Source organism: Alligator mississippiensis, chromosome 16 (genome assembly GCF_030867095.1).
Source record: "Alligator mississippiensis isolate rAllMis1 chromosome 16, rAllMis1, whole genome shotgun sequence".
Taxonomy (NCBI): Eukaryota; Metazoa; Chordata; order Crocodylia; family Alligatoridae; genus Alligator; species Alligator mississippiensis.
The window spans coordinates 1,201,532-1,220,349 of NC_081839.1; the positions used below are offsets into that span (position 1 = coordinate 1,201,532).

At 45.9% G+C, this 18,818-nt stretch overlaps 1 protein-coding gene across 5 annotated transcripts in view; it reads left to right on the plus strand.

The window, feature by feature from the left end:
• CRTC1 (CREB regulated transcription coactivator 1) overlaps positions 1–18,818 on the plus strand; it is a 64,617-nt gene that overhangs the window by 27,994 nt on the left and 17,805 nt on the right. For 2 of the 5 annotated variants that reach the window (XR_009457943.1, XM_014595740.3), the window contains exons 4-11: positions 257–318; positions 1,245–1,339; positions 3,304–3,389; positions 5,816–5,859; positions 6,870–7,090; positions 13,734–13,870; positions 14,928–15,179; positions 17,942–18,043. Coding sequence is in view for 4 of the 5 variants with exons in the window: in XM_014595740.3 (XP_014451226.1) it covers positions 257–318; positions 1,245–1,339; positions 3,304–3,389; positions 5,816–5,859; positions 6,870–7,090; positions 13,734–13,870; positions 14,928–15,179; positions 17,942–18,043 (999 nt within the window). In the remaining variant the exon portion in view is untranslated. The remainder of the gene's footprint in view (positions 1–256; positions 319–1,244; positions 1,340–3,303; positions 3,390–5,815; positions 5,860–6,869; positions 7,091–13,733; positions 13,871–14,927; positions 15,180–17,941; positions 18,044–18,818) is intronic. The other 3 variants (XM_014595741.3, XM_014595743.3, XM_059719803.1) reach the window with 3 other exon arrangements.

Here is an 18,818-nt window from a genome sequence, read left to right on the forward strand (position 1 = left end):
CTTCTGTGCTGTCTGGCTTGAACTTTTAAATAGGAATCTCCAGTGAAGCCACCATTCACGTGCATATTATGTTTCGCATGTCATCCTGAAAGTGGCATGTCCTCGACAAGAAATGCTCTTCACTTGTCTCAGTTGAGAGCATATTGGCTTTAACAAGGTAACTGAAATTATTACTTGGTAAAATAAAAAAAAGGTTTCAAATAGGTCTGTTTTTTAAACAAGTTCCTAGTTTTCTGCCCTTAACTAATTGAATCACGTGGACAGTTGTCCGTATGGAACAGTGTATCTGTCCCCTCCGTCAGATACAAGCTGGAGAAGGTCAGTGGCATCATTTTATCTGTATTAGTATTGGGCCAGGGTTTGGATGCAATGTCGGTCTCTTGATGTGGAAGAAATATGCCTTTATTTTTTCCCCATAGTAATTGGCAGCTCTCAGTAATCTGGATTACCATGATTTGTATTGACTCCAGGTCTTTGTTTTTAGCAACCGTATGGATTTTTTAGATGCTATTCAAAAGGCAACAAAGCAAAAACCTTAAGGTGGATCAGGTCTTTGACTGAAAAGCTTGCCAGGCTTCTGTCTATGGAGGGGTAAGATGCTCCTCGCTTTTAGTTAGAGAGTCTGAGACTTTTCCTACCACGTTAGAAGCAGGATTTGTCTCCTGTCACAAGCAGTGAGAGTCACCTCTTCCCACTCCTCATGTTCCTGCTCCTGCCCCTCGAGTATTCTTTGCTCACCTGTCTGAGGAGGCTGCATCGTGCAGAAGTGAGTGGTATGGTTTAGGCATCGGACTGGCAGCTGGGTCCCCTGCAGTTTAATCCAGGCCATAAAACAGACTCTTTTTGTTTTCCTGGGCAAGCTGGTGTCCTTCGCCATGAAATGGGGCAGTAGCTTCTTCGTAGACAAGCCCTGAAATAACATACGTAATGTTGATAAATTGTTCTAAACTAGGAAAGTAATGCTTATTATTAAAGCAGTACCTTCCAAATGGCTTTCAAACCGTAGCAATTAATTTGTCTTTGCTTCCTGTTAAACTCCTTCCACTGAAACACTTATTTTAAACCTGCAATAAATGGTGCTCTGTGCAGTTATTTGATTACTTCATTAGAAATTTTTGCCCAGCATCATCTCGGCATAATATTTCACAGTAGCAAAGCGCAGGTTTTCTGAATCGGGTGACATTCCCCTGTGACTCAGAGCATTGTTCATTAGAAAAAGTAATGGATTTCTTTCTTTTGTACAGGACCAATTCTGATTCCGCCTTGCATCAGAGTACGATGACCCCGGCTCAACAGGAGTCCTTTTCAGGAGGGTCACAGGACATGCAGCAAAAAAGAGGTAAATGGGTGGAAAAAATGCAAGAGGCTTGCAGCAGATTTGAATATTTTTCATGTGTGGTGGGAGTCGAGTAATTACCAGCACTCCTGGTGCTGGTAGAAGTGCCTCCCCAACGGCTTTTAGACTGAACCCAGCAAAAGGCGTAATAGGGTTGGTGCTAAAAGAGGCTTCCCATAGCCGCTGTTCGCAGGGAATTGTACTCCGGAGAGTTTTAACCAGGATGCAATACCTCGGGGTACCATTAGCTCGGCTGAGGAAAATTGCTGTAATTGAGAAGATTTCTTGTGGGTATTGAATTGAATTTGTAGTTCTTGATTATTGGTATATGGCAGACATTTCAGATTGGGTAGTCCCCCAAAGTATTAAGCAAGTGGCAAAAAAATCAAATCAAATTAATTCTGCATTTAACATGTTAAAATCATACACATTTTCTTTCCAGTCAATTAATCTAGGCATTTTTTAAAAAAACCAGCCGCGCTCCTTCCCAAAACACAAAACATCCAACTTTCGTTTTGAGAAGTATGACATGATTGTAAACGCTGGTAAATATGCAGGTTCTTAACTCCAAATGCTGCTTATTTTGCAAGTCTAAATCTTTCCGTGGCTGGGCGTTGAGGAGCACAGGAACAGTGCAGTGAGCATGGCTTTTTGTTAAGTGTTGAGGGGTGGCTTGGAAACTGCGTTTTCTACTCAAGACAATCAGTTGTCAGCTACCCGCGCGCATGTTGTCGAGCAGCAGCTGTAAGGTATAGAGGAGCAAGATTTTATCTCGCGCTTCCGGGAGCGTCGTGAAGAAATGTTCAGAAATAGCGGGTTACAGCTAATGGCGAGTAATAGCAACTGCTAAGCACCTCCCACAATTACTGGTGCCCTTGCGTCTCTTGTCAGCGTGAGAAACGATACTCAAGGCCCCCAAAAATGTGCCGTTCAGATTTACAGACCGGTTACAAAGTTTTATCCCTTGAATACTTGAGAACTCACTGGTCAGGTACCTGCACCGTATTCCCCGTTGTGGCTCCTCCTTGCACTGTTACCAGAGAGCAGTAAAACGTATGGAAAAGGAGTAACAGTTTGTACGTGATGCTGAGGATGTCTACGGTGCTTTTCCAGCTTGGGCTCTGATGCTGTAAGTAGGCCAGGCACACAGCCCCTTCTGTGTGCCGGGAACCCATTTGGGTTGTGAAATGCATGGGTCCTTTCAGGGGTTTGTTGTCCCGGTGTAATGTGTCATTACTTGGATAGGCTTCTGTTAATGGAAATCAGTCAAGCGGAAAGAATGTCAGCACAGTGTGCCTTTGCTACCTGTATGGTGAAACGGTTTCCTACTTTGACCTCATATATGTATTGGCACAGATGCATTTGGTTTCCTGTGTCCCAGGGGAAGAGCCCAGGTTTTGTTTCAGTGGGTTCATATGCGAGTTATGTATCGCTTACGTAAACTACAGCAGATGGAACAGTGGGCAGCTTTGAAGTGGAGACTGCGTGCAATGCTCCATCTCTACCTGAGCAGCATAAATTGGATTAGGCCAAAAATGTTCAAAAGTACTTGACAGGGATATCTACTTGGGTTCTTGCTCCAGTCTCAGGCTTGCCTTTTTTCTCATCCAAGGTTGGTACTTTAAACTTGGGCTTGCTACCTCCCCCTTTCACTTGAGTGGTAATTTTCTCGTGCTGCGAGGACACAAGCCTCAAATTGCTGGAGTTTAACAGTTCTCCGGTGCCTTTCCACAAATCGCCAGCTGAGCATGCCCAGCGTAGGCCAAGCGCTTGAACTAACTTTTCAGTGAAGACATACACGGAGCCCTGTATTCAAAACTGACTTATGCGCTTAGCGAAATCTCGTGGAAAGTTAGTGGAGTTTTGGCCAAGTCACTTACGTGCCCTTTTGACTGTTACCTCGCATGAAACACGTGAAACAAGTTTTTTAACCTTGGGATGTACTGATTTTTGGCTTTGTTTTCTAGTCTTATTGTTGACTGTCCCTGGAATGGAGGAAAGCTCATCTGAGACAGACAAAACCCTCTCTAAACAAGGATGGGACACTAAAAAGGTAAAAAACCTCACCTCCTAGCATGTTGGACATACCTTGCTGTCGAAATCTAATTTTGTAAATCTATTTAGGTAAAGAGACACTTTAAAAAGTAATATTGAACTGAGCTGGGCTCTGCTTGTCAAGACTTGCATCGAAGTTCAGCAACAAATTGTCTGAAATTAGACCAGGGCGCAGCATCTCTATGGATGTGACATCTGACGTAGGTGATTTGTCTCCAGGGTGGCGGGGGGGAAACTCCAGCATTTTAAACTTGTGCTTTGGTAGATTGATAAAGGCAAAATGATTCCCACCTGGTTTTGTTTGAATATGTATTTTTTTTGTAAATGGCAAGTCTTTGTGCGTCAGCTTTATTACTAGGCTGGCTCCTTATTCAATTTCTTAAAAAACAAACCAAAACAGAACCGAACCGACAAAAGAAAAAACTTTGTGTGGTTTTTGATTTTCTAAGGTGTGTCAGGATCTGACAAATTTTAGGAAACTTTAAAGTGAAGGCTAATGTGTCCTTTGCTTTTGCTATTTCATTAAGGACACAAAGGAATAACATGAATGAAATCTGGGATGAAAAGCTTCTTCCATCATCTTTTCAAATGGAGAAAACAGCTTTACTGCAATAATGCGCTCTGCCCCCACTTGTGTCTCTGCTCTTGTGTTCTGTTACTCATTCCTTTCGCTCTGCCTCTGAATTCCTGCCTCGCTTCTGTCACAGCCTCGCTCTGGCATTTCTTAAGACAGCTGTAGCACCAAAGCAATGATTAGTTTTCTGATATTTATAAAGCAAATGGTAAAGATTCTGAAACTTAGTGATTTGGCCCTTGAAGAGAGCTACTGTTGTCTCCATATTTCCCGCTTGAGTCTAATTTCTAGAGCAAGAAACGGCACCGGTAGCACGTGCTGTTCGCATCTGAGATGTTTATTGGTTTGAAGTTCAGGCAGTCCTAAGTGATTGAGCTCTGAGGGTTTCCAAAGTTAGTAGCATATCTCAAAGAACCAAGTGAGAGAGGTTTTTGGTTTTTGGTTCGTCGGGTTCTCAAAACTCTGGCTGAAGTAACCACTTCCCTGAGCTGCGCTGTACGCTTAGAAGTGCTTTCAGAGTTTCACTGGAGCTGCTCAGCATGGCAGTTTCCCCTTTTCTTCTCTTCATTACTGTCTCTCTGCTTGTCTTTGGAATTGTATAATGTGGTTTAGCGGCTGGCTTCTAGTGAATGTCATTTAAAAAAAGGGGGGAGGGGGTATGCAGTTGACTAATCAAGTGATTGCCTGTGACATGGGGAGCAGATCCTTTTATTTATGCAAGTAGCCGGTTCTGCGTTACGATCACAAGAGCTGACTTCCGCCATCGTGTGAGATTTTCACATGAGGATCCGTGGAAGTGACGTTGTTGGGAATATTGTAAGGCTCTTTTATGAACATGAATAATACAGCAGTTGTCCTCTCACAAAAAAAAAAGAAGCCAGGGGTAGAAAGAGTCAGATTTTTCCCAACCTAGTGAAGCTAACAGCAAATCCAGAGGAAAAGCCTATTTCTGTAGATGCTGTGAGAGTATCTGATTAGCTAGAAAATGGGAGCATGGTCTTCACCCCAACGGGTGATCACGAGCCCCTTGTTTTTAATAACTGTTCTCTTAGAACAAAGATCTCGTAGCAAAACCAATACTACGTTTCGTGGTAGCATTTCTGATGAGGGGGGTTGAAACGTTTCACTAAAATATACCCTGCTGCTGTTCGTGCCGCCTGGAAACAAAAGGTGACGTGGAATGGAAGGAGTGGAAATGCTGTGGCTGCAAACGTTTGGCATCAGACTACGTGTCCTGAATTGGGAGATTTGCGGAGCCGGGCCTCGTGCAGGCTTCGGGAGCACCATTAGACTCGTTGGTGAAAGCTGCTGTGCTGTGACACTTTTGGACTGTGACGGCACGATGCTGCAACATCAGAAGGGCACAGAGAGCCCGTTAAAGTTTTGTTGATGAAACCAGCCCGTTTATTTTTTCTTTACATGCTGCTGGTCTTTTTTTTTTTAAACTGTATTCTGAGGTCTGGGGATTGTAGGCTGTCGTTCATGCAGTATCTGCATCTCCTGATTTAGGGCAAGAAGCTTAGGTTTTGGGGGGGAAATGATGTGGTCGCTGTCTGGTTAATCATAATACAACTGCTTCCAGTTTAAAAAGGTGTTTTACTTCTTGTTTCATATTAATGATGCTTATAATCGAACTTTGAGTCTGAATGTCTTAAAGTACCTATGGATGTCAGTTCTGATGTTGTGGCCTTGAGTAAGCCTTTAAGTCGAGGAGAAAGTTTAAACAGTGTGTAGAAACACCTCTCCTGAAACTAAGGAAAGGAAACCATCTCCTATTTTAAACGCATGCTTTCCTAAGCATTGTTTTGTATCTTGTTTTTCTCTGCTATAATCTGTTTGTTCTGTTTTAGACAGGGTCATCGAGGCCTAAATCGTGTGAAGTTCCAGGAATCAAGTAAGTTCTTGTTATAAAATCTGTAGGAATGCACGTAGGTAACTAGCTGACGGGACCAAAGCTTCCAGCTTCGCAGGCTGTGTTGATTTGTGTTTTGTCCACGCTGACGACGAAACAATGTTAATCAAGCTGCTCTTAACCTCTGAAAACAGGGTGAATTCTTTTGTTACTTTCAGCCTGATTTGCTTGGCCTGACAGCCCGGGTGAAAACACTGCAGAAAGTCCTGGGGTGTTGCCAAATGATCCAGAAGCCATGTGATTAGACCCGAATCAAAGAGCTTGGCATGCTCCGCGTCCTGTTTCTTCTCAGTGCCTCCGATCTAGTCTGTAAAGCAGGGAGCTAGAAAGATCATTTAGATTATTGGCAAAACATGTTATGTGCTGAAAGCCCCTCGGATTGTGAAATACCGAAAGAGGCCCCAGGATGTGTGAGACTGCCGTAGGTACAAGCAAAAGCCTGAGAGTTGCACGAGTTTCCCGTTACCTCTGCAGACCCTGAATTACGCACTTGGGGCTCATCTAGCAGGCTCAGGCAAATAATCCAGCTTTTGTGGGGAGGGGAATGACTGTGACTACAGGACCGTTAATTTGGGTGTCCGTCGGCTGTGCGCGCTTCCCAGTCTTACTAGCCAGGCTGTTCAGCAGGCAAATCCAGGTTTAACTCGATTACAAGATAGAAGAGAACTGTATGTTGGCGTGACTGTTTTCACGTGCGTGTCGAGCAGATCTAGTGTCACTTAAATAGAAGCACCTGAGGGATCCTGATCACCTCGCAGTGCACAGTGTATCCCTCTGGTGTAAAGAGGAAAGCAACTACACACAACTGAAAACCTGTGATCGTGGGTAGATACTGATGCTCTCTAATGCTGCCTGTTGTAAATACTGTACGTATATTTTCATTTTTTTTTCTGGAGAGCAGCTTCAGACGGACTTCGCATCCCGCGGGAAGGGTGCATGTACATTCACGTTTCAACTGACTTTTGCTGTTGTGTTTTTTTTCCCCAACGTAGCATCTTTCCATCAGCTGACCAAGAGAACACTACAACGCTGATTCCTGCCACACACAACACAGGCGGCTCCCTGCCAGACCTGACCAACATTCATTTCCCTTCTCCCCTCCCAACGCCACTGGATCCTGAGGAATCCACATTCCCAGCCCTGAGTAGCTCCAACAGCACCGGAAATCTTGCAGCCAACTTGACTCACTTGGGCATCAGCACTGCCAGTCAGGGTAATAACATTGTCATAGGACCCACCTGCGGTTTATCTGTCAGTAAAATGCCGTTTCCTGTCCTAATCATCTGTGCTGAAGATTACCAGGCAGCTGCTTTGTTTCACTGGTGAGGTGATTGCATCTCACTGGTGGTCAAACTGGTTTCTGTTAACAACTCGCATGAAGCATTTTGGATGAAGAAACATAAACCCGACATCGTTGATCTGTAATTTACATCTAGGCTTTAACATTCCCGTGTTCTCGGCACAGGAGTCTAGCGATTCTGTTTGTTGTACGAGTCTTCACCGGGGAGATGCAGTGTCGTAGATTTTGGCAGGAACTCTGCTCACTTGATGAGTCCCAGCCATGCTGAATCTGCTAGGGAAACCTGGAACAGGCTCCTTGATATCGTGTTTCTAGTCTCTCTCTCCATTTGGTGGTATGGCCGTGCTCTTGAGCTCTCACATCATTCGTTTTACCTGAACCAAGCATGGGCTGTTAGGCAACTGAATTAACATAGAAACCCTAAAATATATTCTAGTGGGGAGCATTTGTGAGCTTGGCTGGTTCATTTTTAGGAGATCCAGGAGTACTCCAGGCTTTCAGGGGTAATGAAACGTTAAGGTACACGCTTATCATCACCCTGACCCGTGTTGGCTTTATGTTCCATCCAGCTTCCTCTGAGTGGTGCCCTCCAGGGTGTGAGCTGCTTTTTGTGCAGGGGGTTTTGTGATTGTCCAGGGCTTAGCCAGGAGAGCCTTTACAAGTGTGGGGCCGTTGGGCTTTGCTGTACCACAGATCGTTAAAAATCCTGTTACTTGCTAGGCTGAAAAAAATGCCTTTGGACCAGTACAAATTGTATTGTGTTTTCAGGACCAGTAAACTTTTTTAAGCAAATGGCCCAAACCAATTTTCATAAAGAAAAAAGAATCTTTACCTTGGGTTTTATTTTATTTAGGAGTAACTCCAGTTGCCTCGGCAGTTAGACCCTGAAAACGCTAGTAGGAAAGAAACAGGATTTTTGTAAGGCACCTGCCCAAGGGGCACTAAATGAGTGCTGCCAGCATAGCGTTCATTTCCTTGTGTAAAGCTCTCCTGGTTGTACTGTGCTCTTCTTTCTCCTTTTTGTGTAGTTCACCACTGTTGATCCATAGTATTTGCATATCATTTCAAAAGGAGCAGAGGAATGGAAAAAATAAAAGGAAGGGACATGGACTGGTCATGAGATGAGACGAAAGACAAGGGTTGAGCATGTGGTATTGATACGTGTATGGGGAAGATGAGCAAAAGGAGTTCTTTTCCTCATTGGAAACAAGGAGGTATGTGAGGTGAATGAAAGATGAAGAGGATGGCAGCTGGAGAATGCCAGATGGATAACTCTGAAAGAGAGCTGGGAAAACCTTGCATTGCTTGCAGCTAAGTACGTTCTTTTCTCTTAAAGTTTGTCCCTGAGGGCTGGAGGTAATGAATGAGCAGTGCCCAAGAACCTGGCAGCATGGAGCTGGGCCTCGAGTCGCGTGTGGATGGGGCCAGGAACCCAAACCCTTGTGGCCCGGGAGCTTGCAGCTCTTTTCCAAGCTGTGCTGGAGGGCTGGTGCTAGGGGCCATTTTGTGTAAACTTAATCCCAGAATTCAAAGTCTGGTGGCAAAATCTTGAGCCCTCCTGAATGCAGCACTTCAGGAAATAGTTGGGAGTGTGTGTGCAGGTTAGACGGCGTCTAGCAGTTTTACCGTAGATGGCTGAAACTTGTAGGAATCATATGAGATGAGCAAATCTGGAGGTTGCTTGCTGCTCTGTGCTGTGACCAGATGGGAGTCACTGGCTCATAAGGGCGCTTGATTTCTGAATGTGGTTTAGGAGTTCTGGGTGGCCGATGCCTGTGCGTGTTTGGTGGAGCTGTAAAGCTGTGTTTTGAAGAAACCGGGCTGTTTAGAGTGTGGTGCCTTTTCTCCATCAGACTTCCAAACGTTTGGCTATTGATGATACAGGATTTTTTCTTTGGTGCCAGTCATGTCAAGACATCTTCTTGGACGTTCAGTTAGTTTTATTTTCTTTTATAGAGTCCTTGCGTTGCAACTTGATTGCATGTTTTACATGGAAAGCTCTCCTCTGCTTTGTAGTGCCTCTAGAACAGTTCCTTTATTAGAAACTGTCTGCCTATAATTCGTTGTAGATGGTATCCTGGAGAGCAGTGGTTTTCAGCCTGTGGTCTGCAAACCCCTAGGGATCTGCAGACTGTGTCTAAGGGGTCTGCAGAAATGGCTGTGATCAATCAAAAATATGTGAATCCCCACACTTACAATTCAAAGGGGTCTGCACTTCCAACCAACATTTTTTAGGGGTTCGCAGATGAAAAAAGATTGCAAACCACTGCTCTAGAGCTGAGCTGTGTTTGTCCACCCACCGAGCTGTGCCAGCTGGGGTTTGAAACATCCTTCTGGTAGGACGATACCAATGCAGAGTTTGGTTCTTCACTTTGCTGCTGAGCTTGATTATGCCGTCAAGGACCGGGACGTTGCGGGCTCCAAGTGGCTTTTGGAAGAGGGGTTCTAAATAGTCCCTGCGTGCTCTGGAGCGTTATCGTTCCAGGGTCACCCTGTGACACCCGAGCACCGAGACGAGGCAATATTTGCGAGGGGACCAGGGCTACGTGGGGGCTCCGAGCTGTTTGATCATCTGACACTTGCAATAAGAGAGAACTGCTGTGTGACTGGTCACAGTCCATAGAAAAGCGGGTGTTGTACTTCCTTGAGCAGAGCACTCTGGAAAACTTTGGTTTTTAAATATTCTCTGCTGGTGTCCTGAGAAGCTGGAATAATGCAAAGCTAGTGAATTTGATCTGTACATAAGCTACGACTATATGTGGATATATGTAATATAAATATTTCTAAAGTCTGCAGTAAGAGTACAGTTCCAAGTAGCTGTATTTGCTGACGTGCCGAACTGGTCTTTGCTTGAGGCCATACAGAAATCAACAGCATTCAGCACTGCAGCAAATTGGCTGGTCTTGGCTGATCATCTGACTCTTGCATTTGAAATCAGTGGAGAGTTGCCAGCCGTTGGCCTCCATGCACTTACACCTGTGCTGGCCTATATGAAGTACAAGGGAACTAGTGTTTGTTACGAGGAAACAAACTCCTTTCCATGGAGTTAGGCCAGGTCTGATTGCCAAATCCCTTGCATACTCCATTATTAGGAAAATAAATAGTACAAAACCAAGCCGTTCAGTACACGACTCTACTCCAAAAGCATTTCCTGATCCAGGTTTGAAGCCAACTGTAGACATTAGCTGGGGCAAAGATCTGTCCCTTATCTGCTTTCTCCTCCTCAGCCAATGCGTGGTTTGCTTTTTCTTGCACGCACTTGTCCTCCCACCTGTCTAGACGGACACATTTCAAGCATTGGGGGTTCTGTTTCTTGCTTTGAAAATGTGCACAGTCTAACTAGGGATAGAGGCAAGATTTGTTTCCCCTAGCACTCTGTCTCCATTTCCTTCTCTTATTATTCTTCCCGCTATCCAGATGAGACCGTAACAAAGCTATACTCTTTCGGCTGAGCCTTTCCCATCAGCTTTGCTCGTTGCTCATGTCTGTGCGTTATATGCACTTGCAAATGAGCGCATGTCCTCAGAAGCCCTGGGGAAAGTAGAGGAAACCACCTGTTGGGATGTATTAGAACTGCTCAGAAAAATGTAGCGCTGCATGTTTTTCCATCGGAACGTGTTGATTCGTTGAAGTTCCCCGAGACCCCGCTGACTGCTGTTCTGCTGGGAATCGGGTTTTAAGACCTGCTTGGTTTCCCGCCAGAGAGCCTCTAGATCCTTGGCAGCCTGGGCTTCCTGCCCCTCTGAAGCCCTCCTAGCAGGCGTCTTCAGGAGACCGGGGCTTGGGAGACCTGGCTTCCAGAGTCTCCAGCTCCGAGACGGCCCACTGGGTCCTCTGCCCCAGGCACTCTGGTCCCCTGTAGAGATGGGCGGAGGAAGCAGACCCTGTTCAGTTGCCTGCCCAGTCCTGTGCTCTCGGGTCCGAGTTCTCCAAGGAGCCCAGGATGCGTTCTGCCCTTCCACATCTGACTCTTCCTCCTGCGCGGGGAATGCCTCTTTCCACTGAGCCCAGTTTCCTTTCAGTGGTTCTCGACCTTTTCAGGGACAGGGCGCCCCTCCACCACCTTTTCGAATCTGGCAGCAATCTTGTATGAGAACCGCTTTGTTCGGTAGTGCTTCTGGGTGGACCAGGATGTAATGAGCAGTCACGGCCCTGTGCCTCAGCCCCTTGGAATTGCAGCCGGCTGGGAGGTAGAAAGACCGTGGATACGGCGGGTACGGCCACGTTCAGAACGGAGATTGTGTTCTGACTTCTGACGTGGATTCACCTGGTCCCCAAGGCAAAGCAGTTCAGGAGTCGGGGACACGTTCCCTACCGCGTTGCTGCGTTGTCCACCCTCTTCGTTTTCTTGCCAGTTACTCTCTGGAGCTTGGCGTCCAAAGGTGAACATGGCTGTAACCGGTTGCCCGGAGTAGTTTGTCTCTTCTTCCCCCTGGGTCTTTTTTTGCAGTAGCCAGGTATTCACAGCTCTTGTTTTGTCTTTTCACCCTGGTCTGTCACCGCACACCCAGAGCTGTTAACTTTTAGTCAAGTTCTTCTAGGTTGACTTCTCCCACTACTTTTGATGGGCGGGGGGGTGTTGGGTATTCTCTCCAGCTGGCCAAGAGCTCTGAGACTCAGGTGCCCAAGAACACACTGCTGTTCAGGATAGTCTCAAAGCCGCATGGAAAAAGAGTTTCTACCCTCCTTTCTTTGTGCGAGTACACTTGAAATTGCATTCTGTGGCTTTGAAGGTGGAACAGTCTGTTTCAAAGGCTCTGGCAAGCTCTTGGTAGTCTTGCATCTCGTAACAACTTCCAGTGGTACAGAGAGCCCTTTGTCATAATTAAGAATGGAAAACACCCGTTCCATGAATGTTCTACCGTATTTCTGTGAGTGCTGCATTTGTTCCAGTCTCTCAAGGATGAGCTGGAGTTAAAAACATGAAGTAAAGGTCAAAGTAAATACAGAGCCTTGACAAATGTTACCCGGTAAGAATTATACATAGAAGCAACCACATCTCATCTAATGCCGTTAAGTTTATAATGAAAGCCACTTGTGTGTCCAACTTATTTGTACATGAGGACAAATCTGTTACACTTGAACATGAATCTCTTTCTTGCTTTGTCCTTGTTCCTTGCCTGCCAGTTATACCACTTCCCTCCGTCATACGCAGCATGGCTGAGGTTGCTCGGTCGGGTCAGTAGAAGCATTGTCTGGGATTCTGTGGCATTTGGTCAGTGGAGAGAGATCACAGGATTATATTGTGTTGTGGGACAGATCCTATCGGTCCTGACAAAGCAGACAACGTACAGTCTTCCAACACGAGATTACTTGTTTCATCTTCGTGAGCAGCCTCTCCAGTGAATGGAAAGAGTATTTCCTGGTAGTTGGAGCAGGAGTCTGGGGGTTGAGACTGCCAGGCTCTGTTTCCAGCACTGCAGGTTTTCATATTCTCTGACCTTGAAAAATATCATTGAACCTCTATGCCATGATTTGTCCAGTGATTAAATGGGCATAATTCCTACTGCACTGGGAACCAGTTTGTGTTTGTTAACATCCTGAAGTGAGCTGAGATCTGATTTAAGAGTGCAGGCGTGGTGCAAACGCAGGAGCATGTCTAACAGGTGTTTATGCAAAGCACTGACAACACTTGCCTTCCGTGGTAACCTGACCTCTTCTCTCAGTAACAAGAAGATTCCCCCCCCCTGCAACGCAGGTATTCACAGGTGATTTGGGCAAGCGGGTATTTTCTGTCCAGGTCTTCATACTTGTGCTATGTATGAGCATCATTACGTCTGGATGCATCCCCCCACATAGTATAGGGAGACTGTGGAGGGCTTTATTAATGTCTGTTCAGCCCTTGACATGCTTTGAATGAAAGATGCCCTAGGGAGACCAAGTATGAATGAGCAGAAATGCCTGCAGCCATAGGGAATCTACTTGATATGGAAAAATTAGCATCCGCAACGTGGGGCCTCAGAAGTGGCGAGGATATGAAACTGTGATAATGAGCTTTTGGGAGCATGAGGTGAATGTAAAAAAGACCTTTGTCTGCCGTCTCGGGCAGGTAAATTGTGGCACTGCTAACACTAGTTTGCTGCATGGCAGTGCGATGACTTCACTTGCTCATGGACATTCACATTTGGTCTCTCCAGCTTTAGGGATGCTAATGTTCAGTGTGTGGGCTACTTAGAAAGGGATCATCTCGAGACCTGCTTCCCATTCCTTATAATAAAACCCCACCACCCGCTTCTCAGAATGTTTCTTTCACTTTGTTCTGCAAATCATCCAGAAAGGATCTGCAAACCAGGTGGAGAGCTGTTGGGCTAACTACATGGCAGCATCCATACGTAAGCATATGCGATCAGTAGGCACCTGCCACTGCAAAATCCAATCCAGATCTGCTAAGGATTTCTGCCCAGGGCCCGTTTTCAGTACTTCTGTTGTAAGCGGTTGTACATTTCAGCTGTTCTTGATTGATAACGTTTTCATATCAACTAATTATTACTGTAAACAGGCACCAGCAAATCATTGCCACCGGTCCCATGTAAACGTGTTTCTTCCTCAATGGCAGGAATGGCAACGACGCAAGGCTCTTCCCAGCAGCATCGGCAGCCGGCTGTCAGTCCCCTCTCGCTGAATGCAGACTCGAGACGGCCGCAGTCCCAGCAGATGTCTCCCACGCTCTCCCCTCTGTCGCCAATCACACAGGTAGGAAGGAGGCTGCTTGCCAGCCTGGGAGAAGCAGCATGCTCAGAAGGATAACGAACCTGATTCCAGGTCGTAATGTTTCAGAGCGTAGCTGGCTGCTTCGTACTCTGTTTACATCTAGGAAAATGTTGGCTGCAAGACTGGTATTGCCCTGATTGCAACATTTTCTTAGAAATATCCCCTTTTAGCCATGTCCTGTTCTTTTGTTAATAAAACGTTCTGTGGCTCTTGTCGCTGAGCTGGGTTAGAACAGCTAGCGGCAAGGCTCGTTTGACTCCACAGAAATATATTCGTGTGTTCTCTCAGATGTGGGGTGCGGTGGCAGAGCGGTTAAGGCATCCGTCTTTGGCTCAGAGATGAGTTCAAGACCTGGCCTCGGTTCATGCCAAGGGCCTTCCTCAGTTGATCCATCTGTAAAAAGGGTATCTGCTCAGTGGCTTGGGGAGTCAAAGGCAGTCAGACGTGATAGTAGCCAAATTGCTTCCAGTAACCTTTGGCCAAAGAAATCGGTCTGCCTTAGGCACATGAGCCGTATTGCTAGGGGGCTCAGGAGGATCGTGGGATTGACTTAATCTGTCAGAGAATGGAAGAAACATTTTGGGAAAGCTATAGATTTCACTTTGTCTCTCCTGAGGCTCTGATATAAGCAACACGAAGGACAACTTTTTCTTTTAAAGATACTGTCACAAGGTTGCATGCTTCATTGCTCTTGGATTTCATGCTTCATTGTGAATCATGTAAGAAACACCTGTAGCTCCTGAGAGTGGCCCAGACCCCAGGCTCTGCCCTACGGAGCGTGCTCTGAGGGGGCTCCTGAAAACCGCTGACCCAACGCAGAGAAGTCCACAACAATATTCATTCTGAATCCTAAACTCAGGCATCTTATATTAGTCCCTTAAAATGCATCTTTGAATGTGTAAATGCCAGAGCCAGGGTAACTTTCCAAACTGCCCGAGAGACCCCGAGGGTTTTAGACACCTGATGTGACATTTTTAAGCATTTCAGAAATGACCAGAACTCTCTCTAGCCCGCGTGTTTTCCTGTTCTTCTCGTTAAGGCTGTGGCGATGGACGCATTGTCTCTGGAACAGCAACTTCCACCATACCCATTTTTTACACAGACAAGTTCACAGCAACAGCAGCAGACCCAAGTGGCAAGTACTCTGCCTCAAAATACCCCTTTAATGCAGACCTCTGGTTTACAGCGAGGAACACAGCTTCCCCCACTCTCAGTTACGGTACCTTCCACCATCCCACAGTCACCTCCAGGCAGCCAGAGCCAGCCTTCAATGGGGATAGACATCACCTCGGTAAGCTTTTGAACTGTGACTGAAGAAGATATAATTGGAAACAAATAGCTGTCTTCCAGAGAAAGCAGTGTCAGCCTGTGCTGTCAGAGTTTGAACTAGGCAGCAGTTGTAATGGTTATATATTTAGGCACTTTCTACCCTGGACGTGACCACAGATTACTTGAATCGATCTAACGCTGTTTAAACATAATGCCTTAAAAATCATTTAAGCACATGATGGCCAGCATATGGAATGGCCCAAACCATTGTTTAAGCCATTGAACATAGTTTCTGAAACACTTGGTAGGATGGATATGACCCAGGTTTGGGCTAAGATAAAATAATGTTAACATGTTAATTTTTTTTTAAACTGAAAAGCTCAAGGTTTGGGTATATAGTCTCTGGACCGGATGGCAGGAAAAACCCAACAAAACGAAACAACCAAAGATCTTTGTCTGGAGGGGACGGGCTTTCTGAGCAATTCTAAGCTGACACGTCCGAGCTTGAGGTGTAACGTGTTGGAAGGGCTTAAGAAGCAGCAAACAAAACCCAGATTCCTCTTGGATGACACCTGCAGTTCTGGGTGCCCTCCACCTTTTTACAAGGAGGGATGCGGGCATGTTCAATTAGCGCCGTAGTTTTATATGACGCTGGAAAACAGTAATGAACCAGTTATGGACAGGCTGAATTAAAATGCCATTTTAGCACCAGCTGTGTCTGTAAAGTGAGAAGAATCCTTTAAATTTGGCAAGCCTTAAATGGTGAAAGGCTACAAGCATTTATGTGCACGGGGGAAGGCTGGGGCTTCATAAAACCGAAACACATTTATCTTACAGTGCCAGAACCGAGTTGGTTCAGATTAATTTTCAGACAGCGATGTGTATATCCTCATGCTCCTGGAACAGTTACCTCTTTCCAGACTTGCATGCGTGGTGGCCTTTTGCCCAGGGTCAGGTGGTGTCCGCAGGTGGTTTCTCATTCAAGACGAGAAGATATCCGAACTTTGAAAAAAAAACCTGTGCTAAGGAGGGTTTTCAGTGGACTCAGACAGCCAGACAAACTGTTTCTGAATCATTGCACTTTAAGAGAAAGACTTGGACCAAAGTTTGTTTCTTAGGGGAAGTAGGATTTGTTTTATTTGCTTTCAGGTCTCTGAAAATCAAAACCAAAACCAAACTTAGTATATGTACAGGTGGTGGTAATCCAGGGGCAGAGAAGAACTGAGAAACCAACACATTTCTGTTGTATAATTGTTGTCTCTTCCTACACTGGAATCCAGATTTCTGCGGGTGCTTCAGGCTACCAGGCCAGCTCTGAGATGATGTCCTGTAGCTGGAAGGGCCACGGGACACGTTCTTTGCTGCTTCTCTTTTCTTGCTCTGAGCGACAGTGACTTGTTGGCACTGATTCCAGTGGAACATCTGTCCCCAGCAGTGCAGCTGTTTTGATCACGAGAAGGGACCCACTGCAGTACAGAGGGACAGATGGGAAAGTGGGCTCGTTGTGGGGATCGAGTTTAAATGGATTGTGCTAGTAAACGGTACTGCTTCTTGAAAGAGGTTGCTTCTCTTAGGATAGGCTGAAGATGGAAGTCAAGGGTATCAGGTACCAAGTGGCAGTCAGTGAGAACCGCAGCCAGAACGTTCTGGTTCCCCGATTTTTTTTTTTTGCAGTAACTAATACAGAATATTCTGTTCTTCATTCTCTGCTTTCCACGTTGCTTTCCTCATCCTAAAGAGCTTTAAGCCCTTAACATTCAGGATATTAAGTCTGTCTGTAAAACAGCTGAAATGGTGCACATGTAAACTTGGATTGGTGTAAAAATGACTTCTACGCTACAGTGCTGTCTCATGGAAAGCCTTTGCATTGTCCCCTCCAGACCCACTGAGGTCTGCTTGGTGGCATCTTGGTACAGTACCTGTATCCTGTGGGTCTTAAGAAAGCGCTTCTCGGGAAGCTGAGCTACACTTGATCTGTGCACTTGAAGCGGTGCGCAAGATGCTAACGTAGCACGTCCCCGTGCTGTAAAGCTATCTGATTAAATTACCCTTTGCTCAGACTTCTTGGACTACAGCTCTTCCTCCCAATCAGCAAAGCCGGTCTTATAGAAAGCTCCATTATTTAAATTAAAGCAGCTGCCTTGTAGCTGTTTGAGTTTGTGGGTGCTACCTCGGTGCTACCTCAAATCTAAGTCCATTACGCACATATAAATATGAACGTGTCTTAAGTTATTAGGACTGAAAGCCATAAAACTTTAGGTGGCATTACCCTAAAAATACTAGCAGGAATCTTCAGGCAGTGTTCGGTGCAGTGGGAAAGCATGTAGTTGCAAAAAGGTTCAGTTACTAACTTTCTTCTAGTTAATACAGCCAGACTCATTCTTTAAGCTAGTAAAGAACAATGCTAATGACACTTTGCTAAGGGCAGTTGGCACCAATTAATAATATGTGAAGAGGGCAGTGAGTTTAAGAGGCTAGAAATGACTTTACCTTAGGAGACCTCTCTTCCTGCCATGAGTGTTGGCTGGCAGGATTAAAAACAAATGAAAATAATAATTTTTCCAGATTTGACAGCCCTGTCCTGCCTAGTTAGACACCAGACCATGCCACGTTTGAATCTCGACCCTCCAGTTCGGGGCATTTTTACAGTACTGGTGTCACTGCTGATATCCTAGAGCTGCTGAAGGTGGTCTCGCCCAGCTTCCCCAAGCTGTACACCAAGAAGTAGATAACGTTTCAACCTTCCATCAATCCCATGGTCTTTAATTCTGTGTTGTTCTGTAGGCGTCACTCCAGCAGTACCGCAGTAATGCTGGATCCCCAGCCAACCAGTCTCCCACCTCTCCTGTCTCCAATCAAGGCTTCTCTCCTGGCAGCTCCCCTCAAGTAAGGGACTCTGCGCTTCCACAGGCCTTGCTTCTTGTGTGTGTTTTTAGTTGAGTCTCTCCATTACTGACCCATGGTTGTCTCACTTGTAACTGTATGTGCCTCATGCATCACTGATGTCTCATCCTGTTTGTAGTTTCATTCAGATACAGAGTTTTTCAATAGCTGGTGAATTAAGACTCTTTTATTTATTCGATGCTACCGCTAAACGTTTTTAAAGTTCAAATTTCTCCTCTGTGGGGAGCTCGACAAAACCAAGCATCCAGAAAGGTCCCTTACAGCAAAGGGAGTGCTACCCCTTGGGATGCTTATGTCTTCATTGGTTGGCGGGGTGGCAGGAGTAGGAAGGGCCGTCTGAGTGAATGTCTAAGGCTGGAGAGAGAAAGGAGCAGGCTGGATTTGCATGTCTGCTGCCCCTCAACACCACTCGCGTCACCCAGTGCAGGCACACCAGGAGCTGCTTGATGAGAGAGACGCGTCCTTCGAAAGAGACCCCTGTAGGAAATCACTCGGAGAAGGCGGGCGCCACATCTCACAGCTGGGAAGTGCCAGAGTAGATCCTCAATGTTAGTCCTGCAGGGTGGCTGTGTTCCCATCGCTGTAAAGATGAATACGTGCATAAGTCTCACACGCAAAATCATTGTGTGTCTCTAAACAGATCAGCGGGAATTTTAATGCACCCACGGCGGGGCACTTCAGAAATAATGAAGTGCTGTTTTCTGTAGGGTTGCCGGTCGGCTGGACTGAGCTAGTGCGGCCCATTTTCAGTGGCAAA